Here is a 19,569-nt window from a genome sequence, read left to right as displayed (position 1 = left end):
CATACTATCCCCCTGTCCAACTATCCATCTTATAGGGCTCAACTACCCAACCGCCAGACAACCCGACTACACCCTCAGACCCAACCACCCCCTCTACAGGACCTGACTATCCCCTGAGTAGACTTGGCCCGATCCAACTATCCATTCATCCATCTACCCACCTATCACCTCACCCATCCACCCACCTACCTCATCCACATACCCACACATACTCCCCTCACTTACCTACCCACCTACCCTTCTACTCACTCACCATCTCACCCATCCCCCCATTCAGGTACTTGGCCTTTACACTTCATAGAAGAAGGCCATTCAGACCATCGAGTCTGCACAATCCCACCCAGGCCCTATTCCCATAACCCCTTGCATTTATCCTAGTCACTCTGATATTAAGGGGCAATTTAGCATGGCCAATTCACTAAACTGCACATCTTTGGAATGTGGGAGGAAACCAGAGCACCCAAAGGAAACCCATGCAGACACGGGGAGAATGTGCAGACTCCACAGGCAGTGAACCAAGCCGGAAATCGTACCCGGGTCCCTGGCGCTGTGAGGCAGCAGTGCTAACCACTGTGCCACCCATGCCACTTACCATCAAGGCAATGAGTGCTGCCAAATGGGGGCAAGCTCTATCATTCCCTAACTCTGCTCCAATGCAGTTTTCAGAGGGATTCTGTGCTGTGCATTTCTTTGACAGCTGGGATCAGAAGATCCTGAAAGAAATGCACAGCAGCTTCGGGTCAGGAGAACCTTCGAGCACAGCGGCAATCCTTGCTACTTGGAAGATTCAGACCTTTATCTCGTGGGCGGCATGGTAGCACGGTGGTTAGCACGGTGGTTAGCACTGCTGCAACACAGCGCCAGAGACTCTGGTTCGATTCCCGGCTTGGGTCACTGTGCAGAGTCTGCACGTTCTCCCCGTGTCTGTGTGGGTTTCCTCCGGGTGCTCTGGTTTCCTCCCACAGTCCAAGACTTGCTGGTTAGGTGAATTAGCCATGCTAAATTCCGCCTCAGTGTACCTGAACAGGCGCCGGAGTGTGGCGACTAGAGGATTTTCACAGTAACTTCATTGCAGTGTTAATGTAAGCCTACTTGTGACTAATAAATAAACTTCAAACTTTGACTTTACTTTATGACCTTGTAGGAAAGACAGTCTCATTATTTCAACCCAGGACAAAAACTGCCACCAAGTTAAATACAACTTCTTCTCAAGTCAAAAACAGGTGCAGTGTTAAGTTGCTAGATTCATGTGAAAGTCATTTGCCTCTTTCTGGATACCCCAAACCAAGACAAAAATATATCTCACCCAGTTTATACATTTGTTACCTCCAGGCTTGGCTACTTCAATGTTCAAATATTGCAAGCAGCATTTTAGCTTAGAGCTCTGTGCTTGTTCACCCCTCTGTCACCAACACTGTTCAGGCTATTACGTAATCTGGAGGCCTCTGAAAAACCTCTATTTTTCTATACATTAAATCGCAGAGAACATCTAAGCTGAAGAAAGTTCCAATTAGAATGCCTAGGGTGAAATATTACCAAAAAATGGCAGAATGTTGTTTCTGGCGAGAACACCAGTGTGTTTCTCTTCACAGAAACCGGTCAGATTCTACCAAACAAAGCCAAACAAAAAATCTAGGAGGGCGTGATTCACGCTGTCACGAAGCAGGGGGCAGGGCTTAAACACACTGGCAAAACGCGGCTGCTCAGAGATCGGGGCACCATCTTTAAAGGGTCCCCCAATCAGAACTCCAATAAACCTCCCCCCACTCCAGGGCCTCAGGGACTCCCTTCCTCAACCCCGATTGGAGCAATCATTTACTCTGACCCCCTTCCATCATCAGCTCCTTCACCCCGCCCCCCGCACAGTCAGAGATAGCACCCCCCCACTCCCACGCTACCACCTCAGTGCTCTCGCTGGCATCCCCTGCTTGTCGGACCATTCCTGGTCCTCAAGCACAGCAGCATTAACCACCCCCCCCCCCTCCCCCATGGGGGGGGGGGGGGCGGGGTGGAGTGGGGGGTTAGTTTGGTGTTGGGGTGTGTATTCAGAGAGGAGGGAGTGAGATGATTGGGGAGTCAATTATGTGGAAGGTTAATTATGGAGGTACCCAGATGTTAAACTATTTTTTTCATCTGTCTGACATTTTCTGGATAACTACCCAAGTAAGCACTGCATAACTGTCCCAAATCTCTGATTCTGACTCAAAGTTGGAGACTTTTGTGGGAGATTGCAGGAAGCAGGGAAATTACCCATCAGAAGTTGAAGATGGACCTGGAAGTCTTGGTCTCAAACCCATCCGGGAGTTGCCCGGGAAGTTTCAGTCATATGTTTGGTCTCTGATGATCGGGAGACTGGGAGATTTGGCCCAGTGTGGTAATAATTAAGCTGCAACATGTTCCATTACTCATCGTAGTCTTCACTAATCACAGGTGCAGAAAATGATCCATTGCTTCTTCGTCAATGAGTCAGAGAAAAACAAACTGTAACCCTGGCTCACCTACACGCTCAGTTACATATATCACAACTCCTACAGCAGTGCAGAATCTAGACCTGTGATGTGTCTGGGATGACAGCGAACCTACTTCAAGCGAAGATTAAATAAAAATGAACTATGAAGTAAGGAATGACATTTAAAAAATCTCCGAGTACAAAATACAGGGCAGATTTTAAAAAATCCACAACCAGATGCCAGGGCCCCAGGATCTTCCTGCTCTCCCAGCCGGTGAGATATTACATTTCCGCTGTAGAAAACGTGAATTTAAACAGCAGGCTGCAACCACTTGCGGGAGACACTCCGTGACGGGACTGTAAAATCCTGGCCCTGAATTTCCAAGCCCAAAGTTCCATACATCAGAACATGAATTTTCACAGTGCAAAGTTTTTTTTAAAGGATAGTAAGTGTAGGTAAGAACGATTAACATGTGTTTCTCACAACTGAATTTCCTACCTCCACACATCTGGCGGAATCTTCCAGTTCCGCCAGCAGTGGGAATGGCGGCGGGCAGGGAAATTAAATTTGGTGAAAAGCAAACAAAGATTCCCGATGGCAGGAAAATCGTTTGGGATTTTGTTCTCCTGACTTACAAGGCCGGTTGAGTTCCCCAATAAACGTCAGAAAGCCCTTTTGTCTGCATCAGCATCTCATGCATGTTCATCGAGATTAAAGTTTAAAGTTTATTTTATTAGTGTCACAAGTAGGCTTACATTAACACTGCAATGAAGTTACTGTGAAATTTCCCTAATCGCCACACTCCGGCGCCTGTTCGAGGGAGGGAGAATTTAGCATGGCCAATGCACCTGAGGGAAAATTTAGCATGGCCAATGCACCTAACCAGCACGTCTTTTGGACTGTGGGAGGAAACCAGAGCACCCGGAGGAAACTCACGCTGACACGGGGAGAACGTGCAAACTCCACACAGACAGTGACCCAAGCCGGGAATCGAACCCAGGTCCCTGGCGTTGTGAGGCAGCAGTGCTAACCACTGTGCCACTCCAACTGAAGGCACAGTCACCAATTGTGGCAACTAACAATGGTGAAGCAATGGCTTTTCTACTCAACGTTCTCTGCACCAATCAAATTGTAGTGCAGTTATTAGCATTCTGAGATATCGAATCATGGCTGCAAATAAATGCAATTTTTATTATTATCTTACTTGGGTAGTTCTGGAAGAAGGACATTGAACTTCCAAAATGATAATGATATTGGATTATCACCATAGAAATCATAGAAAGAATCATAGAATCCCTACACTGCAGAAGAAGGCCATTTGACCCATTGAGTCTGCAACAAACCCACCCAGGCTCTATCCCCTCAAACCCACACATTTACCCCACTGATCCCTCTAACATAAACATCCTGGGACACTAAGGACAATTTAGCATAGCCAAGACCACACACCTTTCAGACTGTAGGAGGAAATCAGAGTACCCATAGGAAACACACGCAGACAGGGAAGAATGTGCAGACTTCACACAGACAGTGGCCCAAGCCGGGAATCAAACCCAAATCCCTGGAGCTGTGAGGCAGCAGTGCTAACCACTGCGCCACCCTCAGTGAAGAGATTTGTCGCAACGTCCAAGTCCAAAACAAACACCGTCCTGGAAAGTACACATGATGACCATACCTGACCAAGGCTTTAACTGTGAATCTGATCACGGTGGAGAGCAGAAATAGTGGAGTCACCAAGATGTTGAAGAGAGACAGTGAGGTAAAGGCCACAGCAGAGGACAGTTCCTTCTCGTTGCCATGGGTATAAGCCAAAAATGTCTGCGGGGCAGAGGAGAAAATGCCGATTACTCATCATGTCAAATGTAATATTCCACAACTCCTCACATTAAATCAGCACACACAGTGGTCCCCTTCTCTGAGGAGCAAGAGGAAAGGTGCTTGACTGATTTCAGTCACTCAAATTGTCACTGGCTGGACAACATCTCTTTCTGGAGACTTTTCGTTTTGCGTCCAGCCCAGTTTTTCTCTTTGAGCACCTGTTTTTAGCATTGTCAAATACTAACAAAACCGCAAAATCATACTGGTGATTTCCAAAAAATTCCTTGGGATCTCCCTTCACCTCAACTTATTACTAACAAGCGCTGACTGGTGGACCTCTAGAGAGCAATGAGTTTCGTTATCAAGCTCTCTTAGCTCCTCTGCATTGACAGTGCGGTACAAGCCACTGCTTCACCAGCATGGATCTATAATCAACTGACTTAAAATGCTTAAAGTCGACATTTGCCAATGGAATGGAATTTTCTGGAACTTCCCTCTGGGAGAATCTTCCGGTCCTGTCAAAGTCAATGGACATTTTGCATGTCTCCCACATTCGCTGTGGATGAATCCACAGCAGCAGGACTGGAAATTCCAGCCTATAGGTGGGACTTTCCAGCCCTTCCTACCTGTGGGATCTTCCAGTCCCCGATGGCGGGGCAGGCGAGCCACACAAAATGCCGTAAACTGTGGCAGGACTGGAAGATCCCACCAACAGCCAAAGGAAAGCTCCCTACGCCACAGGAAAACACGCCATGGAGGGAATGCCGGAAAATCCCGGCCTGCAGGTTTGTTTTCCCAGTTGCAAGCTTCAATTATTGAGTAATTCACCCAGCATTCCACACAGTAAATTAATGTAGGGGAAGACAGACAAAGAATGAAAAGAAAATTAAAATGTCCACTAGTCTTGAAGTCGAATACAAGAATTTGAATCCAGGACTTTTGGAAAATGATTTCATTTATTTGTTTAGTGAATGCAAAACCCTGAAGCCAAACTACAGCCTCCTTAGGTGAAGATAGCTAATCTGCCACTTGGCCTCAGTAACTCAGCATTGTGTCTTTTGGGATACAAGATGTGAATTATTTTATCCATGACAAGTAGGGAGTGCAGCATATTTGGGATGAAAAAAGTGACTATGATCTCCTGGGCCTAGATTTTCATCACTGGCTTTTGCTTCATGCCATGTCTGGGTCTGATTGTAGACTATTTGGGGTAGATCTTGACTTTCTACTTAAGTGGAAAATGAATGTTAGCAAGAGAAGTTAAAATCAGGAGAAATGTAAAAGATGCTACTGATTTGTTACCATCTCCTTGGCACTATCACACAAAGTCAAGGTTTATTTCAATGACTTTGATTATCATGAATCAACAAGTCCATTATCACTGTAGGAGCTGAAGAAGGTGGGGCCAAACAAAGGAGACCTGGTGAATCACAGATAAGGAGGGGTTTTAAGAGCAGGACAGCACCTGGGCTGAAGCAAGAGATATTGCGACGGACCAGGACCAATGCGGGAAGAGTTGCTGCCCTCTGTCCCATATGGGACCGGAGAAATTAAGTCTTAGGTTAAGGATTTAAGGGTGGAATGGCGGGTGGCACAGTGGTTTGCACTGCTGCCTCACAGCACCAGGGTTCGATTCCCGGGCTTGGGTCACTGTCTGTGTGGAGATTGCACATTCTCCCCATGTCTGCATGGGTTTCCTCCGGGTGCTCCGGTTTCCTCCCACAGTCCGAAAGACATGCTGGTTAAGTGCATTGGCCATGCTAAATTCTCCCTCAGTGTACCCGAACAGGTGCCTGAGTGCGGCGACTGGGGGATTTTCACAGTAACTTAATTGCAGTGTTAATGTAAGTCTACTTGTGACACTAATAAGTAAACTTAATCTTTAAGTCTAGGTCTATGCTCTGATTGGCAGGACCATAGATAGACCTTAGTTTTTTTTCAACTATCAATTCCTATGCCACAGGGAACCATGAGTTTTGACATACACATCATAGAATCCCTACAATGCAGAAGGAGGCCATTTGGCCCATCAAGCTTCCACCAATTCTCTGCCAAAACGTCTTAGCCACGCCCACCCCCGACTTATGCCCGTAACTCTGCATATTTACCCCACTAATCCCCCCTAACCTACACATCTTGGGACACTAAGGGCCAATTTAGCATGGCCAATCTATCTAACCTGCACATCTTTGGAGTGTGGGAGAAAACCAAAGCACCCAGAGGAAATCCACGCAAAGACGGGGAGAGCGTGCAAACCCCACACAGACAGTCACCCAAGGCCAGAATTGAATCTGAGTCTCTGGCGCTATGGGGCAGCAGTGCTAACCATTGTGCTACCCCTAATATCAATGAGAAAGATTGACTTGATAAACAATTATCAATATTATATATTGGATTAAAAGTGGCTTGATTCTGGTGATGGGGAGATTAAGAAACAATGCAGCTAGGGGGTAATAATGTTATGCGGGTAATGGTTGTTTTTAAAAAACTGTGCTCAATCTTTTGCCATTGCAGTCAGCAGAAATTAAAATTGGTTGGAGTGCATATTGGGTGATCAATCTGCAATAGCTTGAATTATGCCACCTTCTGAGTTTGGTTAACAACCCAGTGATAATACACGGGAGCTTAGCTACACATAAAATTTCATCAGTGCTGGTCAATAGAAGAGGATTTCACAAGAGTTAAATATCTCCACGTGTGGTTCTCTGTCATTGATAAGCTATAACTTGACCGCTTGCTCTTCTGTTTATTAAGCCACAGCTGGAGTTACTGGTAGTGGATGCCATTCAGAATTGTTGAGCCTGGTTTTTTGTGAAGACAATTTTGGGACATGGTCTCCCATGTTCCAGCTTGACTGTAAATAGACCTGTGGCCAAATTGGGAAGTTGGCAAATTCCAAGTGGACAAAGCACCCCCTCATTCCACAAAATAATCTTCACCCCACGACCATCCCCCACGCAACTTCATGTCCACTTCCCACTGGCACCCCCATTTCCAACATCTGTAGGGTCATAGATTCTCTATAGCGTAGAAGGTGGCCATTCTGCCCATCGAGTCTGTAAAGACCACAATCCCACCAAGGACCTATCCCCGTAACCCCAAGTATTTACTCTGCTAATCCCCCTGACACACTAAGTGACAATTTAGCATGGCCAATCAACCTAACCTGCACATCTTTGGACTGCGGGAAGAAACCGGAGCACCCGGAGGAATAATTGTTTTTTTCCTGCAGAGGGAGAATGTGCAAACTCTACACAGACAGTGACCCGAGGCCAGAATTGAACCGGGGTCCCTGGTGCTATGAAGCAGCAGTGTTAATCACTGTGCTGCCGTGCCGCCCTGTAGGTCAGCCCAGTGTCGGAGTTGGTTTGAACTGGGCAGGCCCTGCTCAAGCTGTATTGAGGCCCCCATCTGCCCACTGCAGCTGGCTGAACCAGTGCAACTGAGGCTCGAGGCTCAATTTCAACCGGGCCTCAGTCCAACAGGGAGCAGCACATTTTAATTGAGATCCGTATTCAAAATGTGGCTTGTTCTGTCCACTTTGTTGAATTTCTCCCTTACACTCATGTAAACAGAGTCCTTCTCGCACCCCAGCAGTGAATCACGATGAGCCATATTGCACAGATACCAGCACAGAAAGAGTTCATGGCTAACTATATGTGCAACGCGTGCTGTGAACAGGCCAATTTATAACCTGACCATTCTAAGCTCATGTTTTCCGCTCTGATTTATGTCCACACTCCAAACTGCCAATCAAACGGAGCAGCTCGATTTTACAATTGTTACAACATCCATTCAAAAATGTAAACTTCTGACCAAGCTTTGAATAAATGTGTTCTTACCGCCAATACTGCTGCTATTGGTATCGCTGCGTTCATAAATACTGGAGAAAGAAAGAGAACAGAGCAGAATGAAAGGATACCAAGTGGTCATCGGAATCATCATTGTAATTTATACTTTATACACTACGGAGCAAGGTTTGCTCTCCTGGTTGGGAAGAGCAGCCATTCCAACAGGGTTTCCCAGAAATAAGACTGGCGGACGTCGAGATTATGGGTGGGCACATTGTTAACAAAAGGGCTTGCATTGGTATTTCAGGGCCTCGGAATCTGCAACGCCTTTAACAGCCAATGAGGACACTTTTGCACTGTTGTAGTGTAGGAAATATGCACTGGAAGCTCCCACAAACTGCAATGAGATAAAATAGTGTGTTTCAGTTGTTGGCTGAAGGATAATTGTTGGCAGGGAGCGAGAGAGAACTCCCCTGTTCTCTGAAATAGTAAGAAGTCTCACAACACCAGGTTAAAGTCCAACAGGTTTATTTGGTAGCAAATACCATAAGCTTTCGGAGCACTGCTCCTTCGTCTGAAATAGTACCACAGGATAGTTATATCTGCCTGAAGGTGGAGCCAGACAAGGCCATGGTTGAAAGTATTAGTAGTAGAAGTAATTTAGACTTGCTCTCTCTCTTTGGATTGGGGCTTGAACGCACAACCATTGGACTCATAAGAATGCTACCGCTGAGCCCTATCGAAGGCCTGTTTTCTTGGGTTGTCGCTTCCCGTCACCATGTGCAGGATTCTTCGATCTCGTCTGTGCCCGTCCCACTGCCAGTGAGAAGGGAGAATTTGGCACTCAGCCAAAACTCCATTCACTGCAATGGCACTGGGGATTTCCAGCTGTGGACGAGGATGGAGGTTTCCCGCGCATTAAGTAGTCTTGTAGAGGTTACCAAGCAGTCTTTATTAACATTACTGACTATATACAAGAGTAACGAGTATAGGGATGGAGAGGACCCAGTGGCATATCCTTCCATACTGCTGCCTAGCTTTACACTGCTGATCTAAGCTCAAGGTCAGGTGCCTTCTTACACCATAGAATCATTGAATCCCAACAATGCAGAAGGAGGACATGCAGCCCACCATGTCTGCACTGACTCTCCGACAGAACATCTTACCCATGCCCGACCCCCATCCTATCCCAGTGAGCCCATGCATTTAGCCACTAATCCCCCCTAACCTACACATCCTGGGACATTAAGGAGCAATTTAGCATGGTCAGTCAACCTAACCTGCACGTCTGTGGGAGCAAATTGGAGCTGCCGGAGGAAACCCACACAGACACGGGGCGAATGTGCAAACTCCACACAGACAATCATCCAAGGCCAAATTCGAACCCGGGTCCCTGACACTGTGAGGCAGCAGTGCCAACCACTGTGCTACACATCACCAGTGGCTGGTACTTTACAAGGTTAACGCTTAATGCACTGAATCTTTCAAAGGCTACTTTAAATTAAATGCAAATGACAGAAGTATTTCAAGTTTCTAATTAACTTGCAGCCTATTGGACCAAAGGATGCCTTTGCCTTTCCAACTGCAAAGTGGATTGGGGTACAGGACATTAAATTATAAAGGGAACAATTTGCCAGACCCAACTGTCAACTCTGAGTTTGTCAAGATCCTCTCTGTGCAAGACAGATGGCCAGCACGGTGGCACAGTGGTTAGCACTGCTGCCTCACAGCACCAGGGACCCGGGTTCAATTCATGGCTTGACTAACTGTCTGTGTGGAGTTTGCACATTCTCCCCATATCTGCGTGAGCTTCCTCCGGGTGCTCCGGTTTCCTCCCACAGTCAGAAAGACGTGTTGGTTAGGTGCATTGGCCATGCTAACTTCTCCCTCAGCGTACCTGAACAGGTGCTGGAGTGTGGCAACTAGGGGATTTTCACAGTAACTTCATTGCAGTGCTAATGTACTTGTGACTAATCAATAAACTTTAAATAACAACAACAACTTGTACGAGTGTCACACCTTCGACACAACGTTAACATAGTAAAGGCAACCGGCGATGAGGTCACAGAAACCAATGCTGGTCTGAATTACAGATTCTGAGAAATGCCACAGTCAGTGAAAAGCCAAACTGCCGAAAGATCCATCGCGATTGCCGGCAAGAGTAAAATCCGCACCTACCCATTTTGCTTTCCAAAGATATCGGAAGTATTTTAATTATCACGATATACATACTGGATAAGGATGTGTAAAGTGCAAAACTTTTGAGACTGGTTAACTCCTGCATTCTAGTCTTTTCCACGTTGTTACAGAAAATGTGCTCCCAGGCGTAAAGTTTCAGAAGTTTGATGCCCTTTAAAATCTCATTGGTATTTTTCAATCTTTCTGTGGAGTAGTCCTGTGAAATGATTAGAAACACAGTAGTAAAAACAAATTATCGTCAATTCTGAGCTGTCAGACTATCGTAACTATTAATAAGCATACTAACCAGAAAGTGTAATAGAACCATAGAATCCCTACAGTGCAGGAGGAGGCCATTCGGCCTATTGAATCTGCACTGACTCTCCAAAAGAGCATCTTACCAAGGCCCACCCTAGCTCCATAACCCACGTAGCTACCCTGCTAATTCACCTAATCTACGTATCTTTGGACACTAATAGGGAATTTAGCATGGCCAGTCCACCTAACCCGCACATCTTTGGATTGTGGGAGGAAACCGGAGTATCCGGAGGAAACCCACGCAGACATGGGGAGAATGTGCAGGCTCTGCACAGACAGTCACCCAAGCCGGGAATCGAACCCGGGTCCCTGGTGCTGTGAGGCAGCAGAGGTAACTACTGTGCCACCCCATGATGCATCACTAACAGCAGTTAATTGTAATTGAGAAGATTCTGTTTACCCTAATGTGCAATAAAGAGTAGATCTGCTTTGAAAGATTCGCAACAGTGCAGCAAAGCTGGAGTGCATCCCTATCTGAAGGGAGGACCCATTTCCACATTGTTTTACACTCTCTGGGCCACTGGCATGGCTTTGGAGAACTCATGGAACAGGTCTTGCCCCTGGCTGCACTGGTCCTGCAACTAACAACCAGACAGGAGAGTTGAGTGGGGGCAGCACAGGAGCTGCAAGTGTAACAGGGATGAGTGCGGCAAGGCAGGTGGTGTGAGTGCGGCAAGGCAGGTGGTGTGAGTGTGCAAGCCTTTCACCTGCACCGCGGTCTCTTGCGATCAGGGTTCTCTAGTGAGCTTAGGGAGAAGGTATATTTTGGAACAGAGTATTGGTGACAGGGTTGGGTTGAAACACAGGCCTATGCAACTCATGTATCCAGCTGAATATTGGACCCCTACCAGACAAGTTTAAGTTTTTTTGTTAGTGTCACAAGTAGGCTTACATTCACACTGCAATGCAGTTACTGTGAAAATCCCTAAGTTGCCACACTCCGGCACCTGTTCGGGTACACTGAGGGAGAATTTACCATGGCCAATGTGCCTAACCAGCACCGTCTTTTGGACTGTGGGAGGAAACTGGACAAAACCCACGCAGACACAGGGAGAACGTGCAGACTCCACACAGACAGTGACCCAAGCCGGGAATCGAACCCGGGTCCCTGGTGCTGAGAGGCAGCAGTGCTAACCACTGTGCCGCCCAAGTGTATTGTGACATAATTTGCTCAATTATTAATGCACCAGTAAACATTTTCTGGGCCCGTATTTTCATGTATTTTCCTACACATTTGCCTTTTAATTGTTGAAGAGGGAATATGCTGTTGGAGGAGATGGTAGAAGCAGATATAATAGCAACGTTTAAGAGGCATCTTAACAGATACATGAATAGGCCAGGAATAGAGGGATATGGACCGCGTGGAGGCAAAAGGCTTTTAGTTTAGAAAGGTGTCATGTGTCGGTGCGGGCTTGGTGGACTGAAGGGCCTGTTCCTGTGCTGTATTGTTGTTTGTTCTTATTACTGAGTGCAGAAAGAACGAATGACTTTAAGAATTCTTAATTTGGTATTTGTCTAGCAATACTGTTCTATCTCTGACCTGAGAGTGGTTTAAACTGAAAACAAGAGAGCTTGAAATGGGAGGTATACACCTCTGCTCCCTTGGAGCAGAAACCAACCTGTAAACCCAAACCCACAGGTTGACTTTGATATAACTAGTAAATTGTATCTTACATGAAGCTGGGGTTGATTTCCTGTTTCAAACACTTACCAGAGTACTTTTCTGTGCGTCTGTGAACTTAGTCGCTATGAAATACTGCAGGGGTGCAAGGAGGGCGATGACAGACGCACCAATCAGAGCACTCTTCCCCAGCATGTGATATAACAAAATCACGCCCATGATAATCTGTGATTAAGAACAAAGAACTCACATTGTAGGAGAGTAATCAAGAGAACAGCATTGGAATCATACAATCCCTACAGTGCAGGAGGATTCCATTTGGCCCATCAAGCCTACACCGACAACAATTCCACCCAGGCTCTAACCCTGTAACTCCACATATTTACCCTGCTAATCCACTGACACTAAGGGGCAATTTAGCATGGCCAATCCACCTAACCCACACGTTTTGGACTGTGGGAGGAAATCGAAGCACCCGGAGGAAACCCACACAGATACGGGGAGAACGCGCAAACTCCACACAAACAGTGACCCCAAGGCCAGAACTGAACCCGGGTCCATGGCGCTGTGAGGCAGCCATGCTAACCACTCTGCCACCCATTGATTGAAACATTAAAGGTGAGGAGAGTGCTGGCAAAATTGGGAGTGCAGAGTGGGGGAAAGTTTTTGACTCCACAACCGGAAAGAGTTTGCTGGCAACTCGAGGGGCTGACGGGTGTCACTGTTAGAAACACAGGTCCTTTTAAGAGTAAACCAGGTCTTGCTTCAAAGTGAATCGAGAGCCGGTGATGGTCATTCCCCCCCAAATGTAAGAATGGGGTTTTCCTTCACCGGGGCAGTTCCAGAACAGGGAGATGATCCAGAAGGGAAGAGTGGAAGACAGTGTTTGTAATGAACTATAGGGTCACAATAAAGCAGCTGTGAATCAACAGAGTGTCTTCTGCTGCCTGATTTGGAAAATGGATATTCCCCTATTTAATATTAGTTGGTGAGGCGGGTTGTTTGAAAGGCCTGCTTTGGTTCTGGGGCCTTCACCCCACAGCCCTCCCCACACAATTCCCATGCCCCATCCATGCCAACCCTTGCTGCCTCATGAACCCATTGCATCTCATACCCTCTATTTCAAACAATGCCCCTCTACCATGGCCCTTTATACTAACTGCTTCGCATCCCAATTCAGATATCTGACACAAATTGCCAGCCCTCTCCTCTCACAGCTTAGCTCTGCCTCATTTCTCCCTCATCAGAACAGATGCATGAAGATGAAATTTCAAAGATATGACAATTCATGAGAAAAGGGTGCTGATTGGTTGCAGGTGGACTCTGATTTGTTGAGACATTGCTATGGAGAATGTACTAGGAAACCATTGTCCCCCACCCCCAGCTATTATTTAAATTCAAAAATGACAAGTCAACGCTGATTGGTTGAGATGTTGCCATGGGGAGAGCACTAGGGAATCACTGTCCAAGCTTTTGTTTAATTGAAAAAGGCAAAATACCTGAACATAGTCTTTCAGTTTGATGAGGATAGGACTCTCTGTAAAGTTTATGAGTCACAAGTAAAGCTTACATTAACACTTATGTGGAGATGCCGGGGTAGGCACAGTAAGAAGTCTCACTACACCAGGTTAAAGTCCAACAGGTTTATTTGGTGGCATGAGTTTTTGGAGCGCTGCTCCTTCGTCAGGTGAGTGGCTCCGAAAGCTTGTGCTACCAAATAAACCTGTTGGACTTTAACCTGGTGTAGTGAGACTTCATACATTAACACTACAATGAAGTTACTGTGAAATTCCCCTAGTCGCCACGCTCCGGCGCCTGTTCGGGTCAATGCACCCTAACCAGCACGTCTTTCAGACTGTGGGAGGAAACGGAGCACCTGGAGGAAACCCACGCAGACACGGGGAGAACATGCAGACTCCACACAGACAGTGATCCAAGCCGGGAATCAAACCCAGGTCCCTGGCGCTGTGAGGCAGCAGTGCTAACCACTGCACCACCGTGCCGCATATGTAGCTTCTAGCAAACATAAGCAAACCACATTGTGAATCTGATTTATTATCTTAAATTGGTTGTTAGTCTAATCTGCTCCAGCAGTTTATATAGCTGTCGGTTGACATAATCCACATGGTAGCATTTTTAATATTTGACTGCTTTCCACAGTTTACTGTGATCACAATGAGGTGGGAGGTTGTTATAAATTCACAGTTTGATTCACAGATCAGTTTCTTCAAGGATTAGTTGTCTTTAATTTGGGGTTATTAATACAGGGATTAAATGCTTGTGAGGATTTAAATGCATTCAATGATCTTAAATGAATATGCAGCTATTTTTTAAAGAGTGAAGTCTACAATAGATACTTAGAACTTTATTTTATTTAATCTTAGCATGGCTCCTGGGGTCTGTCCATGGTGCCTCCTGGGTGAATTGGCATGGAGGTTGTGAGAGCAAAGGTGATGAGTGGGTTCATCAATTGGCACTAAGTTAAAGGGTCCAGAAGGGGCAATGAAGTGGGGAGGGCGTGGTTGGGATAAGGTGGCACAAAGTTGTCATAAGGGCTAATAAGATCAATGGGGTTTGGAGGGGGCATGGGTTGGCATTTATGGACAAGGGAAGGGGTGGATAAAAACAGCTGGGTCAAAGTCGAAGGGAACTGAGACGGTACTTTTAAGCTCAACACTCAGCAGCTCCTGTGGTTGCCTCTGGCTCTGCACACCTGAGGGCTGAAAATCCAGCCCATGGTCTACTGTATTTTTAGCCCAGTAACAATACCACTACCACTCTGTTTCAGCAAATGGAGCCATGCAATTTAAAGCCTTGCTGCATTTTACTCCTGAGACTGGGATGGATATTCCCTCAGCCAAATGGGGTGTTGAGTCAGCTGGGAGCCAGAGCAGCAGAGCTTCACCCTCTGAGTTGGGCACCTCCACACTTGCCATTCTATTCAGGACAATGGGCAGATGGGCTCTCCATCTTGCAGGCCCAATCAGAGGGTTGGCATCTCTGGGGCAGCCTGCTAGGAGAGGTGTGTACTCCTTAGGTTGGGCGTGAGAATATGGAGATGGCTCAAAATGGAGGCACGCTCGGATAGGTAAAAATAATTCCGTATTTTCATGGGGGGTAGACAGTAGGCACCATGGATTGGAGAGGTAAGCCTCACCGGGGTGGATCATGGAGACAGCCTTTCCCCTTTGTGGTTCTGTCAATGGGTCATGGAGACTTTGGCTCTGCTAGTCACTCTGTCTCCTGCAGAGAGGCTGCTTCCATGGAACAGTTGGCCTCCTCACACTGGGAGGGGGATCTGATCCGCTGCTGGCAAAATGCCAGCAAGCTTAAAAAAAAAAGGCCCCTATTTGGAACCTTAACATTTAAATTGGTTCCCCAACCGAGTGGCAGCATGAGGCAAAGACAGGTTTGCAGCATACTGCTGGAAACCTAGCTATTTGTGAGTGTGAAATAACAGGGGAGAGGATTACTATGCTTTCAGATGGCAACCTCTGTGCATTGAACCAATTTTCGCCATAAACTGAAGCTTAGGCATCAGCTCCTACATAAAACCCAAGAGCACAGAATGAGACTGTCTCTGAGCCAATACAGTTATTTAACAGCACTGTTTAAATGAATATCGAGGAGCTAATGGGGGAGATTTTCAAAGGAGAAATATGGCCTGGAAAAGTCTGGATTAGCCACCATTTTGTTTTATTCTTTATGGAGATGTGAGCATTTCTGGCTACACCCATCCCTAATTGCCCTTTATTAGGTTGGGGGGGTTTGAGCTGCCTTCTTGATCCGCTGCAGTCCCTGAGGTATAGATACACCCACAGTGCTCTTGGGGAGGGAGTTCCAAGAATTTGACCCAGCAACGGTGAAGAAACAGCGATATATTCCCAAGTCAGGATAGCGTGCGGCTTGTGTAACAACTGCCTGCATTCCATTTGTATATTGAGTGAGTTCTATATGGAGGGGATGATCTACTTGGGCAAGTAACCACCAATCGATTAAGAGAGAAGACTCTTAGACTTGTCTATTTGTTTTCCATAGAATCCCTACAATGCAGAAGGGGGCCATTGGGTCCATCAAATCTGCACCGACCCTTCAATAAAGCATCTTACCTCTCCCCCTGGGGTCCCTGGCACTGTGCGACAGCAGTGCTAACCACTGTGCCACCATCCCGCCCCTGTGTAAAGGGTTGCTTGCTTGTAAAGGGAGTGCTGATTGCACACATTGACTGCGTGAGCTGTGCACTCTCTGTCCAATCAAGTACGACTACTTTTTTTTAACCACTTAATAATTAAGCATTTTCTATAACCAGTTATGAAATATTCAGTGTGTGTTAGACGCATTCAATGTTATCCCAGGGTCATGTTTAGTGAACAAGCCCAGTTTCAATCTTGTGGCCCACTGAGATGAAGGAGGGCCACCCATGTTGCCCACTGACTAGCCTAGTTACCGATCACTGGTCTAGGGTCTCTTGAAGGAATTGGCTTGACAGGTCAATAAGACATTTTTCAGTCTTTGCTTTCCTTTATTCTTAAGGACTAAGCATAAAGTTTGCAGTTACAAATCCGCGGCTCCATTGCTTTGAACCCCTCACCCCAAATTGTTCTGTGAATTAATCTTCCTGTTTCGTGGAAAACGTGAGGTGTGGACATTAATCGGATGCCAATGATTTACTGGACTACTCAAAGCACAGCCTTGAGTTGCCCAGTCAGTTTCCAAAACAAATAAAGTCTACCACATGATTGTGCCAACACAATTCAATCCAGGACATGCTCTGAAGCAAGCTAACTGCCTCAGTTATGTTAGTTTAGACAAACAACCGGCTTTCTGCTGAACGAGGTGCAGTCGGACTCCATTTGACTTTCAAAGGTAGCTTTTCCGTTTGCAATGAAAACAGTCGACTTGTTTCGGGGCGATTGGTGAGATTTGGTTTGAGTGCTTTACCTGAACTGGCATGGCCCACAGATTCGGACAGAGGAATAGGAACCACATCAACTGGTTTGTTTCTATGGCAACAAGGTTATTGATCTGGCCCAAAGTCACTTCTCCCATTGACATATTGGAGGCGGACAGCCGGAGGATCTTGTTGTAGATCATAGCCTAAAGACAAAGTGGATCAAAAGGTTACTTTTACGGAGACCAGGAGGGTTTCATAAATGGCAGTGAGCCCTCCCACTCCCCCCCCCCCCCCGCCACCCCCCAAGCCTCCCCCAGCCTCCCCCAGTCTCCCCCAGCAGTGGACAATGATGACGGAGGAACAGGAACATTTTGCAATAGATAAAAATGACTTTTGGCCACTTTCCAAATTTTCCTGTCTTGCCCATGTCTCACTGGCGGGTCTGAAAATCCCACTCAATGTAACAAATGGTCCCAACAGCCTCCTAAGCAGGTATCATAGAATCACTGCAGTGCAGAAGGAGGCTATTCGACCCATCAAGCCTGCACCGACTCTCCGATTGAGCATCTCACCCTAGCCCAGCTCCTGCCCTATCCCCATAACCCCACGTATTTACCTCGCTAATCCACCTAACCTACACATCTTGGGACACGAAGGGACAACTTAGCATGGCCAATCCACCTAACCTGCACATCTTTGGACTGTGGGAGGAAACCAGAGCACCCGGAGGAAACCCACGCAGACACGGGGAATTCATGCCACCTCCACACAAACAGTCACCCAAGGCCAGAATCGAACCCGGGTCCCTGCCGTGTGAGGCAGCAGTGCTAACCACTGTGTCACCCTGGTATTGTGGGTTCAAGTCTCATCTGAGATGAAGGAAATTTTCCGATAAAGTTGCAATGGGCTGAATGGTCTCCTGTTTTGTAACTTTTCGATGATTCAATGTTAGAAGTGTACATTCTGAATGTGACAATGATCATTTAAATTTAAAATCCTGGAACTTCCTTGAACAGTGCAATTGGCAAGTTGTGCCAAAACCTACACCAGTCTTGTCTGATGGTGTTCACATTAACATTTCCTGCCAATATCATAAGCATAATCTGTGTGATCAATGATAAGCTATCTGTGTCCAAAGAAAATACAGAACTTACGCTGTATTCCTCAAGTCAATCTTTATATATGAGAATTAAAGTTCCAACTCATATGAAAATGCCACAGGGTTTTCAGATTAGAAGCAAGTATCTGAGACTCTATAAATATATTCAAAGTTACAGAAGAAAAAAGTGAAGGTCTCAGTGAGGAGAGTTTTTAAAAACAAATCAGGCATATAAAATATTAGGCACATATATATGACCTGTTCAGGACTGGTGTAAATGCAACTCAAACAAACTGGTCTTTGATGCAAAGGGTGCAGAGGCGGCACGGTGGCTCAGTGGTTAGCACTGCTGCCTCAGCGCCAGGGACCCGGGTTCGATACCCGGCTTGGGTCACTGTCTGTGCAGAGTCTGCACGTTCTCCCCATGTCTGCATGGGTTCCCTCTGCATGCTCCGGTTTCCTCCCGCAGTCTGAAAGACGTGCTGGTTAGGTGCATTGGCCGTGCTAAATTCTCCCTCAGTGTAGCCGAACAGGCGACAGAGTGTGGCGACCAGGGGATTTTCACAGTAACTTCACTGCAGTGTTAATATAAGCCTTACTTGTGACACTAATAACTAAACTTTAAAAAACTTTAAGAAACTGTTAATGAGTGCCACAGGGTTGTGATGAATGTTTACTGACTCAGACAACAGGGAAAATTGATGAAATTGCCTTCTATTTCATTCTGAAGATCAGCATTGATACATTGTCAATGCCAATGTTGCCCTGAAGAACACAATTAAATGGAAGGCTAAAATACTTTGGACTCGGTAAATCGAGTGGAAGAAGGTTTGTTTGCTTATAATTTGAAGACTGTAGACAACTGTGGTGTTTTGGAAATTAGCCCAGCATTAAGACTAACAAGAACATTGCATTTATACCATGCCTTCAGCATAGGAAAATGTCCCCAAGGCCTTTCACAGGGATATAATCACTCAAAGCTTGATGCCAAGCCAAGGAAAGGAAGAAGAATGATTAAAATCTAAGCCAACGAGGTAGATTTGAATCAGCTCCTGGCCTATGTTTATCCCTCAGCCAACATCATTAAAACAAATTCCTTGGTCCTTATCACAATGTTGCTTGTGGGATCTTGCTGTGCATAATGTGGCTGACCACATTACAGATGACTGTTCTTCAAAAGTACTTGATCAGTTGGCAAGGGCTTTGGATGTGGAAGGTGCTATAAAAATGCAAGCTCATTCATTAAAGAAGGGAAGAGAGTGGGAAGTGCATAAAAACAACAGACACACAGACCTAAGATGCTTATAGGAAAGAGATGGTTAATCAGACAAAGCGATGAATTGATACTTATCGAAGAGCAAGTTTGTTAGGGTGGGTATTATGGCATTTCAAGTTAAAGT

General features: G+C 46.2%; 1 protein-coding gene across 4 annotated transcripts in view; it reads right to left on the bottom strand.

The window, feature by feature from the left end:
* Positions 1 to 19,569, bottom strand: part of LOC144507873 (ATP-binding cassette sub-family C member 9-like) — a 214,064-nt gene that overhangs the window by 146,261 nt on the left and 48,234 nt on the right. For all 4 annotated transcript variants that reach the window (XM_078235306.1, XM_078235308.1, XM_078235309.1 and 1 more), the window contains exons 9-13: positions 17,118 to 17,273; positions 12,267 to 12,401; positions 10,292 to 10,454; positions 8,111 to 8,151; positions 4,126 to 4,268 (exon numbers count right to left, since the gene is read on the bottom strand). In XM_078235306.1, the coding sequence (XP_078091432.1) occupies positions 4,126 to 4,268; positions 8,111 to 8,151; positions 10,292 to 10,454; positions 12,267 to 12,401; positions 17,118 to 17,273 (638 nt within the window). The remainder of the gene's footprint in view (positions 1 to 4,125; positions 4,269 to 8,110; positions 8,152 to 10,291; positions 10,455 to 12,266; positions 12,402 to 17,117; positions 17,274 to 19,569) is intronic.

Source organism: Mustelus asterias, chromosome 19 (genome assembly GCF_964213995.1).
Source record: "Mustelus asterias chromosome 19, sMusAst1.hap1.1, whole genome shotgun sequence".
Taxonomy (NCBI): Eukaryota; Metazoa; Chordata; class Chondrichthyes; order Carcharhiniformes; family Triakidae; genus Mustelus; species Mustelus asterias.
This window is presented reverse-complemented; position numbering and strand designations above follow the sequence as displayed.